Below are 23,695 nucleotides of genomic sequence, written 5' to 3' on the forward strand. Positions count from 1 at the left end.
CACAGCTCTGCTCTCTTTCTCTCCATTCCACAGAATGACTCTGGACCCCATGTGGCCTCAGAAGGATGCACCCATGGGAAAGGACAAAAAAGAAGGGGAAGCAGCTGGAGGGCAGAGTCTGGCCTTGCAGCTGCTTGAGAAACCCCTCCGGAAAAGTATGCCTTTTAAGACTAAGGGCAGTTTCCTAGAGACCTGAAAGGAGGTACAGTCATACCTCGGGTTACAGACGCTTCAGGCTGCGTACTTCCAGGTTTCGGCAGTTGCACATGTGCAGAAGCGCTAAATCACGCTTTGTGCATACGCGCCAAATTGCAACCCGCACGTGCAGAGACGCACCGCTGCAGGTTGCGGATGTGCATTCTGCACAGATCACGTTCGCAACCTGAGCATCCACTGTATGTCTGATAGATGTCTTTGGCAGGGGCTGTTTGCTGGTGGTGGGTGTTGCTGTCCAGCCCTTCCCAGACTCAAATCTAGTCAGAGGAGCAAGAAAGATGCAACACACACAGACATGAACTGGGCAGATTTCTGTACAGCTAGTGACCTCGAAGAGTCAGGCAGGGCCTAATTGTCCCTGTTCTAGGACTGGAGATTCCATGCACCAGTTGCCTGGCCCTTGTAAGCTGTGCTTCACAGTTATTATTTTATTATTTTGTGAATCGCTTCCCATAAAATATATTGAAGCGGTTTCACAGTAAAAGCGTGGACAACAAAAACAACCCCATATGTAAAAATTGTTAAAATCCATTTTTCCTATAAAGACGATTCTAAACTAAATACAGATACAGGCTGGGGTGAATATATTTGTATTGCTTTCAACCTATTGCAAGGCATCTGACTATTTTCCCCACAGCTTTTTGATTCTAGACCCTTGGGACTAGTTTGCGTGATCCCAGGCAACTGTGAAGCTCTCACCTTCCAGGTGGGATTCTGTGTTGGACTCCTCCACTTGCTGAAGACATGTTGCTTCTTCTGGGATTGTGTCCTCAGCTTCCCTGGTGGGATAAATGGTTTTGTTTTTTAAAAAAGAAGCTGTTAGTACATTAAATGTAGGAGGCCAAGAAACTGTGCTGCGATGGCCACGACATTGTATGCACAGCCCAGAATCCAAGGAGGATCCCACGCTAGGTAGCAAGATCTGCCAGGATGAGTGGGTTGGGATGCAGCCGCTGGAAGCCTTAGAAGAAACTGCTGCAGGAGAGGGACTGTGAGCAACATCAGAGGAGGGGTTTTTCTGGGACCAAACTGAAACTGTAAAGCTTGCTTGTTACTTTTGCTTTTGGAGTTTGGATGTTGCTAATATAATTCTGTTATCTTCAAAGCACTTTGTCTTATTATGTTAATAATAATAATAATAATAATAATAATAATAATAATAATTTATTTGTACCCCGCCCATCTGGCTGGGTGGCTGGGTTTCCCCAGCCACTCTGTGCGGCTTCCATAAAAACCAAAAATACACTAAAATATCACAGATTAAAAACTTCCCTGAACAGGGCTGCCTTAAGATGTCTTCTGAATGTCAGGTAGTTATTTATCGCTTTGGCATCTGATGGGAGGGCATTCCACAGGGCAGGCGCCACTACCGAGAAGGCCCTCTGCCTGGTTCCCTGTCTTATTATGTTACTATGATATTATTTTTGCATGGTTTGGGGTTTTGAAATGTATTCCTGTTTTCTCTGTTGTAACTTACTTTGAGCACGTTTCTCTCTCTCTCTCTCTCTCTCTCTCTCTCTCTCTCTCTCTGTGTGTGTGTGTGTGTGTGTGTGTGGCAAAGCAGGACACAAATAGAATTAGGAATGTATGAATGAATCTCTGGCTCCCAGTACATTTCCGAGCACAATTCAAAGTGTTGGTGCTGACCTTTAAAGCCCTAAACGCCCTCAGTCCAGTATATCTGAAGGAGCATCTCCACCCCCATCATTCTACCCAGACGCTGAGGTCCAGCGCCGAGGGCCTTCTGGCGGTTCCCTCACTGCGAGAAGCTAATTTACAGGGAACCAGGCAGAGGGCCTTCTCAGTGGTGGCGCCCACCCTGTGGAACGCCCTCCCACCAGATGTCAAAGAGACCAACAACTACCAGACTTGTAGAAGACATCTGAAGGCAGCCCTGTTTAGGGAAGCTTTTAATGTTTGATGCATTACTGTATTTTAGTGTTTTGTTGGGAGCCGCCCAGAGTGGCTGGGGAAGCCCAGCCAGATGGACAAGGTATGTATAAACAAACAAACAAACAAACAAACAAACAAACAAACAAACAAACAAACAATTATTATTATTATCTGGCTGAGCTGTCTACCCAGACCTGGCTGCCATGGCTGACCCTGAGGAAGGCCTCTCTGACCGTGCCACTCCCACTGATGACAGGAAGCTGAACTGGCATACAGAGAAGTCCCTTCTCCGCCAGATGGTTGTGGCCAACAGAGATCATGCCATGTCCCTGCTGAAGCACAAATGGATCATAGCTGCCACTGCGAAGGCAGTGCTTCTGCCACAAGTGGAAAGACACCTGCAGGGACATTGGGAGGTGATCAGGGGAGCTTATGAGGGCTTGTCTGTCCAGCAGGCTATGGTGCAAGCCCTTAGACAGGGGGAGGGGGCTGGGGAGCAGGGCCTCTGGGTGATCCTGCACAGCCACTCCCACCAGCAGTGCCAGGCCCAGTGGAGCCACCAGCGGCGCTGCGCCTGTTGGAGAGGCCAGCCCACCACCAAAGAGAGGCACAAGGCGCCAGGTGGATCTTTAGGATTCAATCTGGCAAAAATGTTCTTACAATTCAGCTCTGAGTGCAGATCCTGGCAACTGCCATTCTTACCTTCTGAGCCGCTTGGCTGCCGGCTCGTCAGCTGAAGAAGATTCTGACAGAGTCTCTGTGGGCCCAGAAAAAGGAAGTTATTGCTTCAGAGCAGCCAAGTACCCTCTAAAGCGGTGTTTCTCAACCTCAGGTCCCCCCAGCTGTTGTTGAACTACAACTCCCATCATCCCCAACTGCTTTTCCTGCTAGCTACTATTTTGTGGGGTGGGCAGGGAGTCATCCAATGAGACTAAATGGTGGGTGATTTAGGACAGGTAAGTAGAAGCCCTTATTCACACAGCACGTGAGCTAAATAAGGTAATTGCTACCAGAAGATGCAGTGGTGGTGTGATAGGAATTTTGAGGTCTTAGATATATGTTAAATGTTCATAAGTGTACCAACCAAGCAGGTACATAGATCAGCACAGGAAGATGGACCTGAAACCATTTTGATTCCCAAACTGAGCAAATGTTTTCTCTGCAAGGTCAAAGGAAAATGGAAAAGCCTCCCCATTGTCTTTTCCTTCACAAATCCTGTCTTAAGGGCACATTTAAGATATGAATAGGGTGTGAGCCTGTGACCTGGCTCAGGAACTAAGTATTTATCAGTTACAGATAGGTAGCCGTGTTGGTCTGCCATAGGTGCTACTGGAAGGAATTTTTTTATTTTGTTTTAAGTATTTATCATTACAAAAGACTGGTCAGGCTCCCCAGGCAATCCAATCAAGCGACCATTAAACAGGTAACCTGGCACACGGGAGGTAAACAAAGCACTCAGAATATTTCTGCTGTAGACCACCCTTTCTGTGATGTAGGTATGATGTATCTGGGAGGGTGGTCTTGAGCTACACCCCTTATGTGATGTATGTATCATGTTTCTGGGAGGGAATTTAAAATGTCTATATAAGGGCAGGCACACTTTTGTTCTGGGTTCCTCCTCCCTCCTGCGTGTGGTGAGTGAGGACCCTGTTGCAACAGATAAATAAAGATCACGCTTACTAGCTGCTTTGCTTCTCAATATTCTCTGCTTGGCCTCTGTTATTTTCTCCTACCAATAGGGAACCTATGTAAGGAATCTATATGGGCTCTTGGATACTAAGAGGCAGATTTTTGTTTACAACAATGGTCACCAACCTGGACAGCTTCAAAATGGGATTAAAGAGGTATATAGAGCAGGACAAGGCTATCAATGGCAGGCAGTCCTGATGCCGCCGCCTCCAGAATCATGCCTCTCAACAATATTGAGAGAGGGTTCTTGCTCCCAAGTCCTCCTAGGGGCTTCCCAGTGTCTCTGGCTAGCCACTGTGATAAACAAACATTTGGTATGATTCAGCACAACTTATCTTCACCTCCTCATTTTTTAATTTTTATTTTAAAAAACACCTCCCTATTCTGTGTTGCTGGAGAGGAAAAAGCAAACTCAAGTATTCTCCTACCTGGAGGTGGAGAATTCGGCTGCTCAGACCCCTCTTTGATGATAGGCATATCCAGCGCAGGCAAGCTCTCATCCGCTCCTTGGCCCTGAGAGGAGGAAGTTGCAGAATCCGCCTCCCGTTTCCTCTCAGAGGTCCTCGAGAAGTCCTGCAGTGCAGAATGCGATGGTTCAAGAAAAGAGAGGTGCAAACAATCCGCAGAGCCAGGTTTGCTGGAACTACGTCTTCTTTATTAGTTTGTTTGCATATTAGAATCCAGAGAATGACCAACCAGAATGAGGTACAAAAACCGTACCTCTGAACATATTCTGTGCATAGGAATTTGTGCTTGGGACTGGAACTGAACTGAGCCCAGTCTTTCCACACAAAAAAGGCTTTTGTTCCCATGGAGGCATCTGCTAAAGAGAGGTGGTTTTTTTTTTACAATTCCCTTTTTCTGCTGCAGCCCAACACTGATTCTCCACTCTGGGACTGATTCAGGTGGGTGGGTGCTACGTGAGCAAAGAGAAATTTGTTTTTAAAATTGCTGGTGTAGCCTTCTCCAGGGTAGGGTTCTCCATATTTTGCAGGGCTGTAAGTTTCATCATCAGCTGATGGGAGTTGGTAGTCTGGAGAAGGATGTGCTAATTGAGGCCTTTGCTGAATCAACAGCCTTTTCATCAGCACCAACTGAGTTTCACTCATGAATCAGTAAGCTGCAGAGTAGAAGTAGAAATAAAAGCCAGACGCATAGGAGGAGAGACTTCAAAAACAGGCCAAAATTCACCACAACTGAACATGGGGAAACTCAACACAACTGAAAATTGACCACAACAGAACACCCTCCCTGGTGATGTAGCTCTGCCTTCTTCATTTTCAATTATCAGGAGGAATTTAAAAACACTGTTCAACCAGGCTGAAAGATAACAGTTCCTGGAAACACTGAAATTATTAGCTATGAGGATACTGTATGGGTGTTTGTTTGTTTAGGTTCTTCATGTTTTCGGGACTTTTTAATCAGCATTTTGGTGCAGGCAAGAAGATCAAACCTATCCATTCTGAAGGAAATCAGCCCTGAGTGCTCACTGGAAGGACAGATCGTGAAGCTGAGGCTCCAAGACTTTGGCCACCTTGGGAGAAGAGAAGACTCCCTGGAAAAGACCTTGATGTTGGGAAAGATTGAGGGCACAAGGAGAAGGGGATGACGGAGGACGAGATGGTTGGACAGTGTTATCGAATCTACCAGCATGAGTTTGACCAAGCTGCGGGAGGCAGTGGAAAACAGGAGGGCCTGGCGTGCTCTGGTCCAGGGGGTCACGAAGAGTCGGACATGACTAAACGACAACAACAATAATCCATAATGAGCTCACCTTGCGAAAGGTCTGATTCTGCCGCTGAAAAGGGAGGCCCCCAGGGAAAGCCAGGCGAGTGGGCTTCAAGGAGACCCCAACAGGAGGGGGACCCAAAAGGGAGTGTCTTGTTGCCTGCGGAAAGAACTGCTGGAGCACAGGGGCTGCGGCCATGTTGAAGCCTCTCAAGTTACCTACCAAGGACAGGAAATAGCGGTAGGTGAGTGACGCACAGATACCATGTTAATAATAATAATAATAATAATAAATTTTATTTATATCCCGCCCTCCCCAGCCGAAGCCGGGCTCAGGGCGGCTAACAATAATCAAATAATCAAACAATCAAATAATCACACATTCTAAAAATATTTCATTATAAAAATTAATTAAAATCAAATTAATGGCAACCGATTAAGCAAAATTCTGTGCAGGTTGCCAGAAGAGGGAGTCAGGCTGCGCCCTGACCAAAGGCCTGGTGGAACAACTCTGTCTTGCAGGCCCTGCGGAAAGATGTCAGGTCCCGCAGGGCCCTAGTCTCCTGTGACAGAGCGTTCCACCAGATTGGAGCCGCAGCCGAGAAAGCCCTGGCTCTAGTTGAGGCCAGCCTAACCTCTCTGAGGCCTGGGACCTTGAGGATGTTATTATTTGCAGACCATAGGTTTCTCTGTGGGGCATACCAGGAGAGGCGGTCCCGTAGGTACGAGGGTCCTAGGCCGTATAGGGCTTTAAAGGTTAAGTACCAGGCAACTTGAAGACACAAAAGAGAACAAGCCATTTGTGGTTTGGTCACTGTGCCCATGCTCAGGACCTCCTCCTCCTGCTTTTATTTGTATGCCACCATTCCATAGCGAAGACTCTGCTCAAGGCGGCTTACAACATGAAAAGATTTACGCAACTGCAAACATAACAGAAGCAGTAATACACAATACAGTCATACCTCGGGTTAGATGTGCTTCAGGTTGAGCGTTTTCAAGTTACGCTCCGTGGCAACCCGGAAGTAACAGAGCGCATTACTTCCGGGTTTCGCCACTCGCACATGTGCTCAAAATGATGTCACGCGCCTGCGAATATGCACGGTCACGTCTTACGTTTTACTCAGGATGCGAACGGGGCTCCGGAACGGATCCCGTTCGCATCCAGAAGTTCATGGCTCAGATCCTCTAAGGTCAGTTCAGGGCTGCTACACCCTCGCATATATTGGGTTGTAGACAAACAAGTTCTAGGCAGAGTACAGCCACTGAAATTAAAAGACCCAGTTAGTCATTACTATCCATTCCAGTGGGTCTACTCTGAGTAGGATGAACACCGAATATGGCCCATGTTCTTTAAACAGCTACCCCCCAAAAGTCAACAACTCATTATTTTTTAAATGCAGATAAATGTAGATACAAGTACACAGCGGTTCAGCTGAAGGTTTTTAAGATGTAATGATTAAATAGGCTCCAGAAATCAGCCCTGAGTGCTCACTGGAAGGACAGATCCTGAAGCTGAGGCTCCAATACTTTGGCCACCTCATGAGAAGAATGTGTCCTTTTATTTAAAATGCATCTCTGGGTTATTTGTGGGACATAGGAATTTGTTCATTTTTTTTTCTTTTCAAATTATAGTCTGCCCCCCCCCCCAAGGTCTGAGGGACAGTGGACCGGCCCCCTGCTGAAAAAGCTTGCTGACCCCTGGGTCAGAGGCTTGGTTAGCTCTCTAGAAACCACACCTCCAATTCTGCTACAGAAAGGGGGCGGGGAGAATTACACACTCAGCTTACTAGTTTCCACTGCTGAAACCACAGGTTAAAACACCCGCTGAATTATTCACTTAGATCTTTCTCAGATACCAAGTATCTGGGCATCAAGTATTCTCAAATGTAACCCAAACCTTGCAGTTGACCAGGAAATTTCAGAGGACTGTCAGTGCTCAGACAACTCTTTATTACAGAAGGTAATGTGATTATCAATTGCATAACCCCTGAATAATCAACTCCATAAAGAGGAGAGCACCTGTTTTTAAAAAAGAAAAGACTATAAGAACATGCATATTTATGCGCACACATACATAGAAAGAGAAAGATAAAACAAAAATAAATGAAATTTTAAAATAAATAGGATATTAGTCATATTTCTATCATCACTCCCGCACCAAAGGAACTGTGGCTCTGTAGGATAAAACATACTTTTATACATATGAATCAGAAAATGCAACTTCCCTTTCATTTTATCACTGTTGGCACCAGCTTACCCAAAGGCAGCTGATAAATAATCAGCATTCCTCAAACACCCCTAATTGATTTTTAACTGATTGGAAGGTCAGTGGCTCTGAGGATCTGAAAAGGAACACACTCTGAGCCTTTCATGGACTTTCTCATCAGTCAGTGAAGCTGTGCTGCAGCACTTTTCCTGCACTGACCTCTGGGCTAACACAGCCACCTCCCCAGAGAATCTCAAAGGGCATTATCTCTTATCTCTTCTAAAACGATAAATAGGAACTTGGTTTGTACAGTTGTACCTCGGAAGTTGAACGGAATCCGTTCCGGAAGTCCGTTCGACTTCGACAACCAAGGCACAGCTTCTGATTGGCTGCAGGACCTTCCTGCACTCAATCGGAAACCGTTCGGCTTCCAAAGAACGTTTGCAAACCGGAACACTCACTTCCGGGTTTGTGGCATTTGGGAGCCAAAATGTTCAAGTAGCAAGGCGTTCGGGATCCAAGGCACGACTATACTACAGAATAGCTAGGACTGTGCCGACCTGACTTTATTGGACTCCAAATCTCTTCGGACCCAACCAACATGGCCAACGATGATGGGAGTCCAGCAACATCTGGAGGGAATGCCTGCACGGAGCACTTATAGAGGTTCTCAACCTGTGGGTCCCCAGATGTTGCTGGACTACAACTCCCATCATCCCTGAGCTCTGGCCTTGCTAGCTAGGGGTGATGGGATTTGTAGTTCAACAACATCTGGGGACCCACAGGTTGAGAAAGGCTGATTAGAACATGCTTCAACAGCCGATGCTATTTTATTCTATTACTTAATAAAATTTATACACAGCTTGTTTGTTTGTTTGTTTTAAAAAGAAAAACCTTAAAGCTGTTTACAAAAAGATAAAACCATAAAATTGGAGGAGAGGGGGAATTTAATACATCAAAACATACAAAAAGTTAAAATACTCAAACAAATTATATTTCACACCACGCTTTCTAGGCATCTACCACCTTGAGCTTGTCTAAACAATAACGTTTTTAGCAGGTGCGGAAAAGACTACAATGAAGGAGCCTGACTGATATCAATAGGCAGGGAGCCGCAAACTGTAGGTGCTGCCACACTGAACAATCAGAGTTCTTACAAGAGTTCTTACTACCTGCAGTAGTGCCAATTCTGCCAATCGAAAATTGAGTGGGCATACAAGTGGGGTAAGGAGAGATTGTAGCTATTACAAATGATTTAAAAAATGGTTTTAGATGTACAGGTGTGCAGCTTCAGACTTGGGAGGGGAGACGTAAACTACATGAGCCAATGTGGTGGCTGGTTGGGCAAGAGGTGTTAAAACAACTTCTGTATGGAGAACAGGTCAACCCTCTGCAGAACATTCTGGCAGGTGGGTGAAGCCTGGCAAATGACTCAAGGTGACTGAACCTCCAAGCCAGAGATGCAATAGAAGAATTGGGAGTGTATGCTAATTCAAAGCTTTGTTAAAGAGTGTCAGACCAGGACCTGGGTGACCTTGGGCCAGCCACTTATTCTCAACCTAACCTATATCTTGCAAGATTGTTGTGAGATGAAATGAGAACTACATACACCACCTTTGAGTTCCCTGGAGGAAAGGTGGTGTAAAAAAAGCAACAAACAAACTGAATTTGGCACCTTCTTCTATCACCATGCAGCAGAACTTTAGGAAGAATTCAAGCTGCAGCTACAAAGGAAATTCATCTTGGCCCCTAAGTGTTATTTATACAAAATACACTTTACTTAATGCCACCCGTCTAAGCGAAACATGTTACTAGACATCATTTCATAACCGTAATACTTTTGCTATGGACACTTTAACACAACTTTCTAAACATATTCATAAACATTTATCTGAGTGTTTATGGTTGTTTCTAATTTATGTAATTGTTTAAACTGGAGCACATGGCATGCAACAAAGATCTCTCTCAGTGCAACCATGTTAAACAGTTTAAAGATGAAAATATTCCTGACTTGAACTCAAATGACTGTGGATGCAGAGAAGGTAGACACGGTTGGCTCCAAACAGCCTCCAAACAGTTTGGAGCGGTTGGCTCCAAACAGCCAATTCCGCCCGTGCGCCAGAGGTTCCTCATCGCTGTGTTAAGAGTGTGAAACGGGGACCCGGGGTGTAGCATCATGTATAGCATTTTTCTGGAGAGCGTGGTGCCCTCCCCAAGCCAGCCCTGTGCTGCGGTCATTCCAGCCTCACAAAGTGGCTCAGGACTGGTGTCTCCTTGGAGGCGGCAAGGGCTGGACTGGTGCATGCTGGGCTCTGTTTGTCACTGCCAGGGAGATAAGAGGTTCAAATCCCCTGCTCAGCCACAAGGCTTACTGAGTTAACCTTGAACCTCATAAGAACCTAAGAAGAGCCTGTTGGATCAGGCCAATGCCCCCCCTTGCATTTTATTTATTTATTAACGTTCTTATGTTACATATGCATACATTGTCATATTACATTACAGTGGTACCTCTGGATGCGAACAGGATCCGTTCCGGAGCCCTGTTCACATCCTGAAGCGAATGCAACCCGCGCCCATGCGTCACATGCGCGAGCTGCGAAACCCGGAAGTAACGTACTCCGTTACTTCCGGGTCGCTGCGGAGCACAACCCAAAAAGGCTTAACCTGAAGTGACTTCAACCCGAGGTATGACTGTACAGGGCTTATTATACTATAATTTCTAAGATGTATACAAAGTTTATATACAAAATTTATATACCTAAAGAAAGAAACAAAGAAAAAACAAAGACAAAAAGCTATTCCAAAATCATACATATACCAACACTACAGACTTCCTGTCAATCCCGTTGTATATTCCTTTTGTTACAAATGAATGTACTCCTATTATTGTATATTTCTTTACATTTCATCTATTACATTCCCGTATCAATATGTACCCTTGGTCTTATTTCTCAACACAGTCTCTCTCCAATGTCAATCGAATGCTAGCATAGATAGCGAACCTTTACTGTAGTTTTGAACATATATCTTATATCTATCCCAGGCCAATGGCCCTCCTAGCACAATATTCTCCTCTCACAGCGGCCAACCAGGTGCCTATAGGAAACCCACCACCTTTCCCAGTATAGGAACAAATCCCAGAGAATTCAATGGGACTTACTTTTGGGACTACATGCATAGAATTGCGCTGTCAACTGCTAAACCAGAGATGAGGAACATGTGGCAAACCCCAACTGTTCCTGGACTGCGACTGCCATTGTCCCCAACCACTGGCCATGCTGGCTGCCGAGTCCAGCAACTTTTGGAGGGAGATAGGTTTCCTCTCCCTACTCTGAACCTACCTCAAGAAGAAAATGGGGCAGGGGAGGAAACTGCACTTGCATCCCTGAGCACCTTAAAGCAGTGGCTCTCAAAGGGTGCGCCACATTGGTGTAGCAGGAGAGGATGGCACGGGTGGCAGGGAGATTCAAGGATAACCAAAGAAACATTTAAACACTTCAGTGAAGTATCAGTATCAGCATAGCATGGCATAATTTTTTATTTATTTATTTTGTGGATATACAACCATAAACTCTACATATCTCTTCAAGAACACTGGCTACTCTTCTACAGATCTCCTTGATATATTGTTGTGAACAAATATGAAAGATGAAAAAATAGAAAAGCTTCTTTGTGTTAAAGAGGAGATGAGTTTTTCCTCAAATAAAATGTAAAGGGGACCCCTGACCATTAGGTCCAGTCGTGACCGACTCTGGGGTTGCGGCGCTCATCTCACTTTATTGGCCGAGGGAGCCGGCGTACAGCTTCTGGGTCAAGTGGCCAGCATGACTAAGCCACTTCTGGCAAACCAGAGCAACACACGGAAATGCTGTTTACCTTACCGCCAGAGTGGTACCTATTTATCTACTTGCAATTTTACGTGCTTTCGAACTTCTAATTGGCAAGTCCTAGGCTCTGTGGTATAACTCACAGCGCCACCTGTGTCCCTTTCTCAAATTAGACCTAGTCTAAATGGGGTTACCTGGCAAAAGCAAGCTCACACCTCTCACTGAGTCTGTAGACATGCTTAATATTTACCTAACCTCCCAGCAGGTGAGTTGCTGCTGCTTATCAAGAGCAGGTGGGGAAAGTGGTTGGGAGGTCAGCACAGTGCAAACATAGCAATGGAAACAATCCAGCCATCCTACCTGTGCATTTGCATCTTGGTGCCTTCCCCACCACTGCCTCACTCTTCCCTGTCCCCAATAAACAGAAGTTACTCACCTGCTGGGAGATCAAGGAAGAACCTCCGCAAAACAATCACTACTCTCCTGCCCATTACTGAACACAATCAGTTCATTCCCTCTACAGTGGACCCTCCGGATATGAATTAAATTCATTCCGGGGGTCCATACTTAACCCGAAAAGTCCATAACTGGAAGCGCCGCTTCTGTGCATGCGCACGGTGCGCAGAGTGCTTCTGCGCATGCGTGCGACGGGTTTGCTGAGTTCACAATCTGAAAGTTACGTATCCAGAGCGGTACATAACTCGAGGGTCCACTGTTATTTCCAATACAGGTAGGTAGCCGTGTTTGTCTGCCGTAAAGGTAAAGGGGCCCCTGACTGTTAGGTCCAGTCGCGGACGACTCTGGGGTTGCAGAGCTCATCTCGCTTTACTGGCCAAGGGAGCTGGTGTACAGCTTCCGGGTTTATCTACTTGCACTTTGACATGATTTCAAACTGCTAGGTTGGCAGGAGCAGGGACTGAGCAACGGGAGCTCACCCCGTCATGGGGATTCGAACCGCCGACCTTCTGATCGGCAAGCCCTAGGCTCTGTGGTTTAACCCACAGCACCACCCGCGTCCCTTGTTGGTCTGCCGTAGTTGAAACCAAATTTTAAAAAACTCCTTATTAGTATGAGCTTTCGTGTGCATGCACACTTCAGATATCTTCTTTTGGTATCTGAAGAAGTGTGCATGCACACGAAAGCTCATACCAATAACAAACTTAGTTGGTCTCTAAGGTGCTACTGGAAGCAGTTTTTTTAAAAAATTGTATTTCCAATGTTCAGGTGCTGAGTGCCATTACTTATGTATCCAGAACAGCACCCACCACCCACAACAGGGAGGCACCAGCAGCTTTGTGGTGAACCCCAATATTTGTGAAAGAACAAAGAACATTTGGGTGGCTGATGAAAACTGAGCATGCTCGGCAGCAGCAGAATGCAGACTAGCTGTTGAAAGGAGTGGTTGGGGTGGTGAGACGTGCAATAGAGTGGTTGGAACAATGACCATTTAGCTGCAGGTCCCACCTGGGTAACTTTAATGTCTTAAACAGCCTTGGGAGTCACTGCCCTCCCCACCAAATAACAGAGATACCCAAGTAAATAAAAACCCTCCAATGGGACAGTTTCCCAAGTATCCCAGCATGCATTGCTCAGCCTCTTCTGCATCAATCCTGCAGGGTTCCCATCCCAAAGCAGAGGACAAGTGCTATACCTTGCATCTGCTGGATGAGCAGGGCCCGCTGGAGCATGGGGTTGGCGTTGAGGAGCGAGGCTTGACTAGTAGCCCGCAGGTTCAACATCTGCTGCTGCTGCTGCTGCTGAGATGGTATCACACACCTGGGAAGGAAGGAGGTAGAATCAGATCAGCAGAAATCCCAGGACAGAGAGTGGCTTGCAAGAAACCTAAGGCAACATTAGGCAACTACTGAAGATGTTTTTGCCCAAAAACAATTGCCTTGAAGTGTGACCCAGTCAATTTATGGAATGTTAACTGTACAAATAGAGTTAATGAGCACATTTTTGGTTCTATGTGTTGCATCCAGTTAAGCTGTACTCAAGGTAGACACGCTGAAATGGATAGAACTAAGTTAGTTATGCCCATTATAGTCTTGGCAGGACTGGCACTGGATACAACCCTCTATGTGTGCATCTGCCCTAAGTAATGAAGGGGGATCCAGGAGCTCTCTCACAACTTTTGCATCGTTTTGGAAGCACCACTGACGCTGTTTTAAACACCCTTTCAATGTCAGGATTAAACAGGTTCAGAATAATTTCATACAACAAAGTATAAGGAAGCTGGATTCAGAGGGTGCCTGACAGATGCTCGAAGGCTTGGTTTTGGTTATTATTATTTTACTATATTTTCCCTCCTGGAAAAAAGAGGGCACCCCATAGGACATCATATACCCCTTTTAAAAGGCAGCTTCAAATGTTACCAAGGAGCATGTGGGTAGATTTTGGGGGGTGGGCGGGGGGGGGGTGAGGCAAGAGACTCTACTTTAGGAGAAACACATCTGGAAACAGCTCAGGTACTTGGCACTAGTTGAACAACTCCTTTGGTTGCCGCATGGCACAGGCAGGTGGACTTCTGGCTAGCTGGATCTATTTCGTTTTCTATTAAGAGTCCTAAAGCTCCAGAACCCTGAGAAAAAGGAATGCGGTAAAATTAAAGAATAAGGTGCCTCTGAGAACATTATCAGTCTAGGAATTTGTTTTGCGTTCCAGAACTGAACTCTCAACAGCCCTTTCACTCTTGTCCACGCTTAGCTACCCCAATTTTTCTTCAATTCAGCACCCTAATTATATCATTATTATGTACATGGTGAAACCATGTTGTCAAGTGTGAGTGTGAGTGAATGTGTGTAAGTAAGAAACATGCCTGTCTGCAAGCTTAGGGACAAACTTATCAATTTTGCAGGACTACTGCTCATACCAAAACCTTTGCTTAGGAAGAGGGGGCAGAGTTTTTATATTTTATAGGGGTATATTTAAACAAACGGATGTGTGCACAACATTATTATGGGACAGTGTTGACATGGAGATGCTTAAGAAGGAAGGTCCACACACAGCCCATGTACCTAGAAAGACTTCCAAAATACAAGCACTTGGGTGGTCCTAATTCCTTTCAGAACCTGTTCTTACCATGCCCTACAAGGGACTTTTTTTTTCATCCTAATTTTCCAAAAGCTGCCATTCAATACCAAGATGTGGCCGAGGAGACCCCGTGAAATTAGTGAGACCTGCACACCAACAAAACACTTGACAAACAACAACATAGCTTGGCTCTTGCACAGGAGAGCTCCCCAGCGGATTGTGTCCTAGAACTGTTAACAGTATGCCAGCCAACCCTTTTCAGTTGGGTAGTGGGAGGGTTTGTTTTTATGTGGAGTGAAGAACAAGCTGCTTTGTTTGCAGGTAGGGAGCTGAACCAGGAGGGGGCTTATGCTAGAAGAAGCTTGACTTGGAAATATTTCTTCCTTACAGTGTGTGTGGTGGGGTTGGAGGGTAAGGAAATAAATATATTTTTTGCACCATGAACACTGCTAGGCCACAGGTAATTATGCATGTGCAGATTCTTGGACCTCAGCAATATATGCCAGCAGGAGTTGTGAGACCTGGCACCAAAGCTAAAAATATGTTATTATACAAAGCAAGCGCGCGAACACACACACAAACACACACACACACAACCTTCGTGCATGCGCTGAAGCTTGAGTCCATACAAAAATTGTTAGGCCTGCTCACATAAATGGGAGCAAGTCCCATGGAGTGCAATGGGGCTTACTTCTGAGTAGGTCCACTGTAGCCTTAGTCCCTGAAGTGCAGCAAGGCTCGCTTGAGGATACAGTTTAAATACATATGTACTGTATTTACATTTAAAACACATGTTAAAAGGGCCAGATATGAAATGCAACTGAATTTCAAGGCAGGAACGCTTCAGGAGCAAGGTGCAAAGCAGATGCAGTCACGCCAGCAAAAACTGCGCGGAGGGCGGAGGAGGTTTGCAAGGGAAGAAGGGGTGTGGAGCAGGCGCCTTTCCCTTGGAGCCAGGCCCACGATCCCCGGCCTCGGGTAGAGGGTCTTACCGGCTTGCTTGCTGCTGCTGAGGCTGGTGCTGAAGTAGGTGCTGGAGCTGCAACAGTTGCTGCTGGAGCTGCTGCTGTTGCTGGTTGAACATGGCTGGGGGTGGGGTTAAAAAAAAAAGCGGGCCCCCCCCAGCTCCGAGACCCCGGGGCAAAACCGGAGCAGGAGGCTCCCGTTCGAGTATGGGAGCGGAGCTAAACGTGCTGCTCTGCAGCGGGAGACCCATTCATTGCTTTCGAACCGGCGGCTCGCGTGCGGGTGCGTGGGTTTCCACCACCGCGATCACGGGACACCTTGTGGGTGTGTTTGGGGTGGGGGGCGGGGAGGTGTCCCCACCCCTTGCACGTACCGGAGAACAGTGATGGGTAACCACGCACGCGCTCCAGCGCATCCTTTCGCAAATGCAAAAGGCTTCAGTACCGTACTTCATTATTTTTCCTGTAACAGTTAATGTTCTGAAATATGCAAGAGAGATTTTTTTAAAAAAAAAGAAATAAAAGTTTATTTAATGCATCCTTTTGCAAACGGGGTGGGGGTGGGGGGTGAGGAGGCGGCAGCAGCTTTGTTTTCTTCCTAAGGTGAATATTCTGAAATGCGCATGGAAAATTAAACAAAATTCAATAGCAGAAAAAAATATTAAAAATATTAAATGCAAGACATAATTATACATGAGGTAGCTTTTTAACAAACAGGCAAGTTAAAAGTTAGTTGCTGGGTAGTTCTTCCTTTTTTCATCAGACGAGGAACATAGGAGGGTGGCTTTCCGTGAGCCATAGCATTGGTACATCTAGCCCACAGCTCTGACAGGCAGCACTGGTACATCCTGTCTGCACGGACTGGCAGCAGTTTTAATATGGGAGTTTTCCCAGAGCTTTCTTCAAATACCATCTATTGCATGCAAGGCAGGTGAGATACTATTTGATTGGTTCCAACAATTTTTATTTCGTTTTATTAACAGGTTTTGTGTTTGCAGGGTCTTTAAAAATAAAATAAAATAAATCATTTGGTCTTCGATTGTGAATCCCTCTGGGAGTCTAAATTAACATTTAGAAAAACTGTTGTTAGGCTGCTCTGCATAGGACACAAAACAGAATGTAGTTTATCTCTGTGCCATCCATCCAGCAGATTATGTGGTGGCATCCTAAAAGCATGAAAATTAATCTAATAAAATCTAATTTAATAAAAGACAACACCCACCAAAACAAAATTACCGACCACAAGGCAATAAAATAATATAAAAGTTTTTTTAATGAAACTTTTCAACATACAATAAAAAACTAATCTAAATAAAAAGGATGAAACAAAAGAAAAGAAAGAAAGAAAGAAAGAAAGAAAGAAAGAAAGAAAGAAAATGCAAAGCCCTCTATCAAATGTACAGTGGTACCTCTGGTTGCAAATGGGATCTGTTCTGGAGGCCTGTTCGCAACCTGAAAAGAATGCAACGCGCATCTGCGCATGCATGGGTCACAACTCGCCGCTTCTGCGCATGTGTGTGATGTCATTTTGCGCATCTGCGCATGCGTGAGCGGCGAAATCCAGAAGTATCCCTTTCTGGTGCTTCCGGGTTGCCGCGGGATGCAACCTGAAAACGCGTAACCTTACTTCAGCAATCAATTTGCATTCTGGGTGAGAATTAGTTGGCACACTTAAGTCGTAATTCAAAGTACAGTGGTACCTCTGGTTGTGAACGGGATCCATTGTGGAGGCCCGTTCGCAACCAGAAAAGAATGCGACTCGCATCTGCGTGTCTGCGTGTCTGTGCGTGCATGCGCCACAATTCACCGCTTCTGCGCATACACGTGACGTCATTTTGCGCGTCTGTGCATGTGCGATTGGCGAAACCCGGAAGTAACCCTTTCCGGTACTTCCGGGTCACCGCAGGATGCAACCTGAAAACATGCAACCTGAAGCAAACTTAACATGAGGTATGACTGTAGTTAAAAGAAGGGGGTTTAGCTGATTTGATGTCATGATAGCTAACTTTCAAGGCTATTTTGTGGTGATGGTTCTTTGCTCCAAGTTGTCCCTCTACATCCGTATGATGGGTTGCGCACAAGATACATCATATGGGGACTTCCGGAGAGGAAAAATGGCGGGCGCCACAGCAGTGAGCAGCTCCTGAAGCCAGCCAGAGCCAAATGCGCCACCAGGCTGGCTCCGGGATGCTGAGGCTGCTGCTGCCACGTTTCCCGGGAACAGAATTGCAGATCTGGGGACATTTTGGGGACAGAATTTATCCTGGGACAGATTTGCAAATCTAGGGACTGTCCCTGGGAAGCCTACCTCAGGTGCCAAAATGGCTTGGGCCGGCCCTGACTTTGGACAGAAGTCCAGGGCCCCACTCAGCAGGATGACTAAGATGTTCTCAAAGGGAGCAGAGCTGGCTTGCCACATTTTGAAGTTAATAAGATAATACACATCTGCAAGACCATTCATTCTAAAATCTAAAATTGTGCTAAGTGATGGTCAGTTCCTTCAGACTAATTTATGGAGTTCAGGGTATCATCACCAACTTATGGTATCTGTATGCTGCCTTTCCATGCTAAAGGCGGCTTCCAACATAAGATTTGCATAATTACAAACATAATGGAAGTAGTCATAAATAACAAAAGATCAAAAAGTACACAACCAGATCCAACAATTTCCACAAAAGTCATAATATAATCCAAAGAAATCCCGAACAATACCTCAGCCCAAGGGTCTGTTCACCAGGCCTAGCTCTCACCTATTTAGTTCATAAAATTTATACATTGCTGGGTTGTAAAAACCTCAGAGTGGGTTTACAAAAATATGAAAGAAAATTCACAGCCGTACCAAAGTTTAGAATGGATTAAAATTACCTCAACTTTAGCAGCATTTGGGTAGGCTTGTCTAACCAAGAATGCTTTTAGCAGGCATTGAAAAGAGGCGCTTGCTTGATCTCAAGAGGCAGGGAGTTCCAAAGGGTAGATGCTGCCACACTAAGCCGTTAAATTCTTACAAATGTGGAGTGGGTGTTACATGGCACCTGCACTAGAGCAAATTCCAGCAATCGAAGCAGTCAGGAGGGCTTACATATGGGGTAAGGTAATCTCATAGGTAAGCTAGTCCCAAGATTGTTAACGGCTGGAGTTGGTCAGGGCCCACCTAAGGCAATTGTTTAATGGTAGGGCCAGCCCTGCACATACAAGAGTGGTGTTTCAGGCACCACTTCTCAATATGATTTCCATCGTATTGCAAAGACCAACTCTGGCTGGTGGGCTGTTTTCTGACTCAGCCTGTCTGTCTGTTTAGCCCAGAAACTCTAAACTAAAACACCCAGGGAAATGTGACTGTGGGTGTGTGGAGGGAACTAGGCCTGCATCATCTCTAATGGAGGAACCAACTTATTTGCATCTTACTTTACAGGGAACAAGGAGGCCCTCTCTCCCCTGGGATTTCCTTTTTCACACCTTTGAATTAAGGGCAGCTTCTTGTGTTTTAAACACCTTCCCTGCCCATCAGTCTGGAACATGGGTAGGCAAACTAAGGCCGGGGGCTGGATCCGGCCCAATCGCCTTTATTATTATTATTGTTGTGACATTATTATTATTATTATTATTATTAATACCCCGCCCATCTGGCTGAGTTTCCCCAGCCACTCTGGGAAGCTTCCAATCAAGTGTTAAAAACAATACAGCATTAAATATTAAAAACTTCCCTAAACAGGGCTGCCTTCTAAATCCAGCCTGTGGACAGTCTGGGAATCAGTGTGTTTTAACATGAGTAGAATGTGTGCTTTTATTTAAAATGCACCTCTGGATTATTTGTGGGGCCTGCCTTGTGCTTTTACATGAGTAGAATGTGTTTTTTTTATTTAAAATGCACCTCTGGGTTATTTGTGGGGCACAGGAATTCATTCATTCCCCCCCCCCTTCAAAATCTAGTCTGGCCCCCATGAGGTCTGAGGGACAGTGGAAAAAGTTTGCTGACCCCTGGTCTGGAATCTCACCCTATTACTGATCCTTCTGTCTGCAAACCAATAGGCCTTTTTATGCACCTACATCTGAGCAGGGTTATCAGTGGGGTGAGTGACCATATGTTCAGGGTGGGGACCGCAGGAGTACAGTACAATAAATGGCTAAAGCATGATGTGTTGAAGAGAGACCAGATGGTAACCAGAGCTTTGTGTTGTTTTTTTGGAATAAATTGAAATGAACCCTAAGTACCTACTGCAGATGGTAATTTCCACGAGGGGAAGGGAACCATCAGGAATCTTGGGATGCTTGTTGCTGACATAAGAAAGGCACACAATCTGATCTCCTTACTGCCTGCAGACCAGCCCCAAACCTTTAGGAAGTGTGTGCAACTGAGCTGTACAAAGTGTTCCCTCTAAAAGGAAGAGTTAACATGCTATAATAGCCTGAAATCTTGACATAGTTTTCCACCATGTTACCAGCACCTGCCCCCCAAAGAAATATTGATATGGCTTCTATCAGCAATAAGCTTATTTTACGTTAAAAACAAAAAGAGACTTTAATTGCAATTGCACAATATGCAGTGACAGCATACATTTTACTTAGCAAAAAGTTAAAGCAGATTAAAGGCATTTTTGGAGTGTCATGAAGTCACCTATCAGGAAATTTAGGTTGTTTTATTTTGTTTGTTGCATTTCCATCCTACCTTTTTCTCCAGGGATCTCATTGTGGCATACATGGTCCTAAAAAGGTAAAGGTAAAGGGACCCCTGACCATTAGGTCCAGTCGTGGCCGACTATGGGGTTGCGGTACTCATCTCGCTTTATTGGCCGAGGGAGCCAGCGTACAGCTTCCGGGTCATGTGGCCAGCATGACTAAGCCACTTCTGGTAAACCAGAGCAGCGCACGGAAACACCGTTTACCTTCCCGCCGGAGCGGTACCTATTTATCTACTTGCACTTGACGTGCTTTCGAACTGCTAGGTTGGCAGGAGCAGGGACCGAGCAACGGGAGCTCACCCCATCACGGGGATTCAAACCGCCGACCATCTGATTAGCAAGTCCTAGGCTCTGTGGTTTAACCCACAGTGCCACCCGCATCCCTTCTCCTCATTTAATACCCACAACAACCCTGTGAGGTAGGTTAGGCTGAGAGGCAGCAACCGGCCCAAGGTCGCCTGATGAGCTTTATGGGCATTGTGCAATTATATTTTTGTATTTTTATTTATTTATTGGTTTCCACATATTATATTACGATACAGAAGTACCAAAACCAAAACCATTTCCTCCCCACCCCCCATACATTTACCATACTTATTTCCTCAATCCGTCACATTACTCTTTTCTCCTTCCTCCCACTTCCCTCCGCCCCCACTTGATTTCCTGCACATTATACAATTTACAATAATCTTTGCATTCTACAATCTTCTCAAATCATCTATATATTCTTATTATCTTTCCTTACTATTTTTTCTTCCATCCAGTATAAATATATGCATATCAGCGTATATTTTTTGAGCAATATTTTGCCATATATTCATCAAAACATCTCCACTCCTTTTTTAATTTTTGATTCAACTTATTTCTTATTATAGCAGTTAATTTTGCCAAAATTAAATATTCCTTTAGTTTACAAATCCATTCCTCCTTTGTACATATAGTTTGTGACTTCTACTTAGCAGCAATCACTATTCTAGAAGCTGTACTTGCATATAGAAAAATTCTTGTGCAATTATTGTTGATTGGGTGGTCTTGCACAATGAACCCACTCCCAACCACAACCTGATGTTTTACAATAAGAAAAATGACAGAGAAACGTGCAGGAAAGTACAGGATAACGATTTGATTTGACACAACTTGGTTTCACCTTCCTGTGAACAAATCAGGGTGAAAGCTCAGTACTGTATGTGGCTACCACAAGGGTAAAGGTAAAGGTAAAGGTACCCCTGCCCGTACGGGCCAGTCTTGACAGCCTCTGGGGTTGTGCGCCCATCTCACTTAAGAGGCCGAGGGCCAGCGCTGTCTGGAGACACTTCCGGGTCACGTGGCCAGCGTGACAAAGCTGCATCTGGCGAGCCAGAGCCGCACACGGAAACGCCGTTTACTTTCCCGCTGGTAAGCGGTCCCTATTTATCTACTTGCACCTGGAGGTGCTTTCGAACTGCTAGGTTGGCAGGCGCTGGGACCGAGCAGCGGGAGCGCACCCCGCCGCAGGGATTCGAACCGCCGACCTTTCGATCGGCAAGCCCTAGGCGCTGAGGCTTTAACCCACAGCGCCACCTGCGTCCACAAGGGTAGACCCACCTAATTGGATTCATATTACTGTTTGGCAGTGGAATGGACTCCCTTGGAAAGTGGTGGGCTCCCCTTCGTTGGAAAGGTTTTAAGCAGAGGTTGGATGGTCCTCCTCTGTCAGGGATTCTTCAGCTGTGATTCCTGCATTACAGGGCGTTGGACTAGATGACCCCTAGGGTCCCTTATAACTTTATAGTTCTATTAATGTTTAGTCTCCCTGCAAGCACACCAGGATGAATGCTGAACAAACAGGTCATCTGGAAGTGCTCTGCACCTCAGTCCCACTGTGGACACGAAAGGGCAGGACAAAGATTCACATAACATTTGCAGGTGTGGTCTAAACCACAGAGCCTCTTGGGCTTGCCGATCAGAAGGTCAGCAATTCGAATCGCCGTGACGGGGTGAGCTCCCGTTGTTCGGTCCCTGCTCCTGCCCACCTAGCAGTTCGAAAGCACGTCATAGTGCAAGTAGATAAATAGGTACCGCTCCAGTGGGAAGGTAAACAGCATTTCCGTGCGCTGCTCTGGTTCGCCAGAAGCGGCTTAGTCATATTGGCCACATGACCTGGAAAAACTGTCTGTGGACAAACACTGGCTCCCTTGGCTTGTAAAGTGAGATGAGCGCCGCAACCCCAGAGTCGTTTGTGACTGGACCTAATGGTCAGGGGTCCCTTTACCTTTACGGCAGACCACCATGGTTACCTACCTGTATTGGAAATACAGTGGACATTTGAGTTACTTACCCCTCTGGATACATAACTTTCGGGTTGCGAATGCAGCAAACCTGTCGCACACATGCGCAGAAGTGCTCTGCACACTGTACACGTGCACAGAAGTGGCGCCTCCAGTTACATGCAAATTTAGGAATAATTCCTATCTTTTAAATGGAATTCAACATGCGTCACCATAGCAGGGAACAGGACTGAACAAGTGAGTGTTTGCCAGCTCATTCTGCAGTCCAGGGGCAAGGTTTTGGATGGACAGCTTTAAGGCACTCCCTGCTCTCCTTTCTTAAGGTTCTTGATCTTTAAACTAGTCCCCGGGACCCTCCAGACATCCATTTCACTGCACATTCATGACTACTTGTACTCATAATGCTACCGGGGCTATCAATACTGTTTGCGCCTGCAAAAACTGGTATTGTTAAGAGATATTGATTTAGTTGCTGTTAACGAGAATCTGTATTTTATTCTGTAATTCTTAGTATTGCAATTGTATTGCTATAATTGTTTTGATTTAATATCAAAGTTAATTAACTTTAATAATATTATTAATAATAATGGTCAAGAATATCCAGTGCTATTTAATATCTACATGAAGCTTCTGGGAGAGATCATTAGGAGTTAGGGGGTGAGGTATTCTCACTATGCTGATGACACTCAGCTCTATTTCTCCGTTATATCTGAATCAGAAGAGGCTGTACAGTCCCTGTTGGTGCAAGGAAAAAATACCTAAAGGTAAAAAGGAGAGTTTCAGGATGCCAAGATCCAAGTTTTGGGGCAAGTACTCCTTGGTGAGAGAACGCCAGCAGAGATTTAAGACAAAAAACACACAGCAAAGTAATGTGTGGAAATAATAGGCTGTTAGACCTTTATACCCTTGTGAGTTCCAAAACTTCCCTCTTCCCCTAGCAGAGAAAAAGACCACACGTTTGGTAAGTTAAAAATGGTTTGCTTACAAGCTCTCCAAAGGTCATATTCATGTGCTTTTCCATACAGCATTCAGAAAAAGTGGCAAAAACTGTAAAACTTAGTTACAGCAGTGAAAATTCCTAAATTATTCATACAGGAATTCAAGAGTGGCTTGTAAGACAGAGCAGGACAGCTTACACCATGGTCTTAACCCCTTCATGCATTTATTAGCCTTAAGCATATGGGTTGTATGA

General features: G+C 45.4%; 1 protein-coding gene across 1 annotated transcript in view; it reads right to left on the reverse strand.

The window, feature by feature from the left end:
• Positions 1–15,808, reverse strand: part of CIZ1 (CDKN1A interacting zinc finger protein 1) — a gene marked incomplete at its 5' end in the record, with an annotated part of 32,466 nt that extends 16,658 nt beyond the window's left edge. Inside the window, 6 exons of the mRNA XM_079962073.1 lie at positions 916–995; positions 2,812–2,866; positions 4,227–4,371; positions 5,573–5,745; positions 13,211–13,335; positions 15,585–15,808. Of these exons, the coding sequence (XP_079818199.1) occupies positions 916–995; positions 2,812–2,866; positions 4,227–4,371; positions 5,573–5,745; positions 13,211–13,335; positions 15,585–15,808 (802 nt within the window). The remainder of the gene's footprint in view (positions 1–915; positions 996–2,811; positions 2,867–4,226; positions 4,372–5,572; positions 5,746–13,210; positions 13,336–15,584) is intronic.
• Between the last annotated feature and the right edge of the window lie 7,887 nt (positions 15,809–23,695).

The sequence above is a fragment of the Podarcis cretensis genome (genome assembly GCF_951804945.1).
Source record: "Podarcis cretensis genome assembly, chromosome: Z".
Lineage (NCBI taxonomy): Eukaryota > Metazoa > Chordata > Lepidosauria > Squamata > Lacertidae > Podarcis > Podarcis cretensis.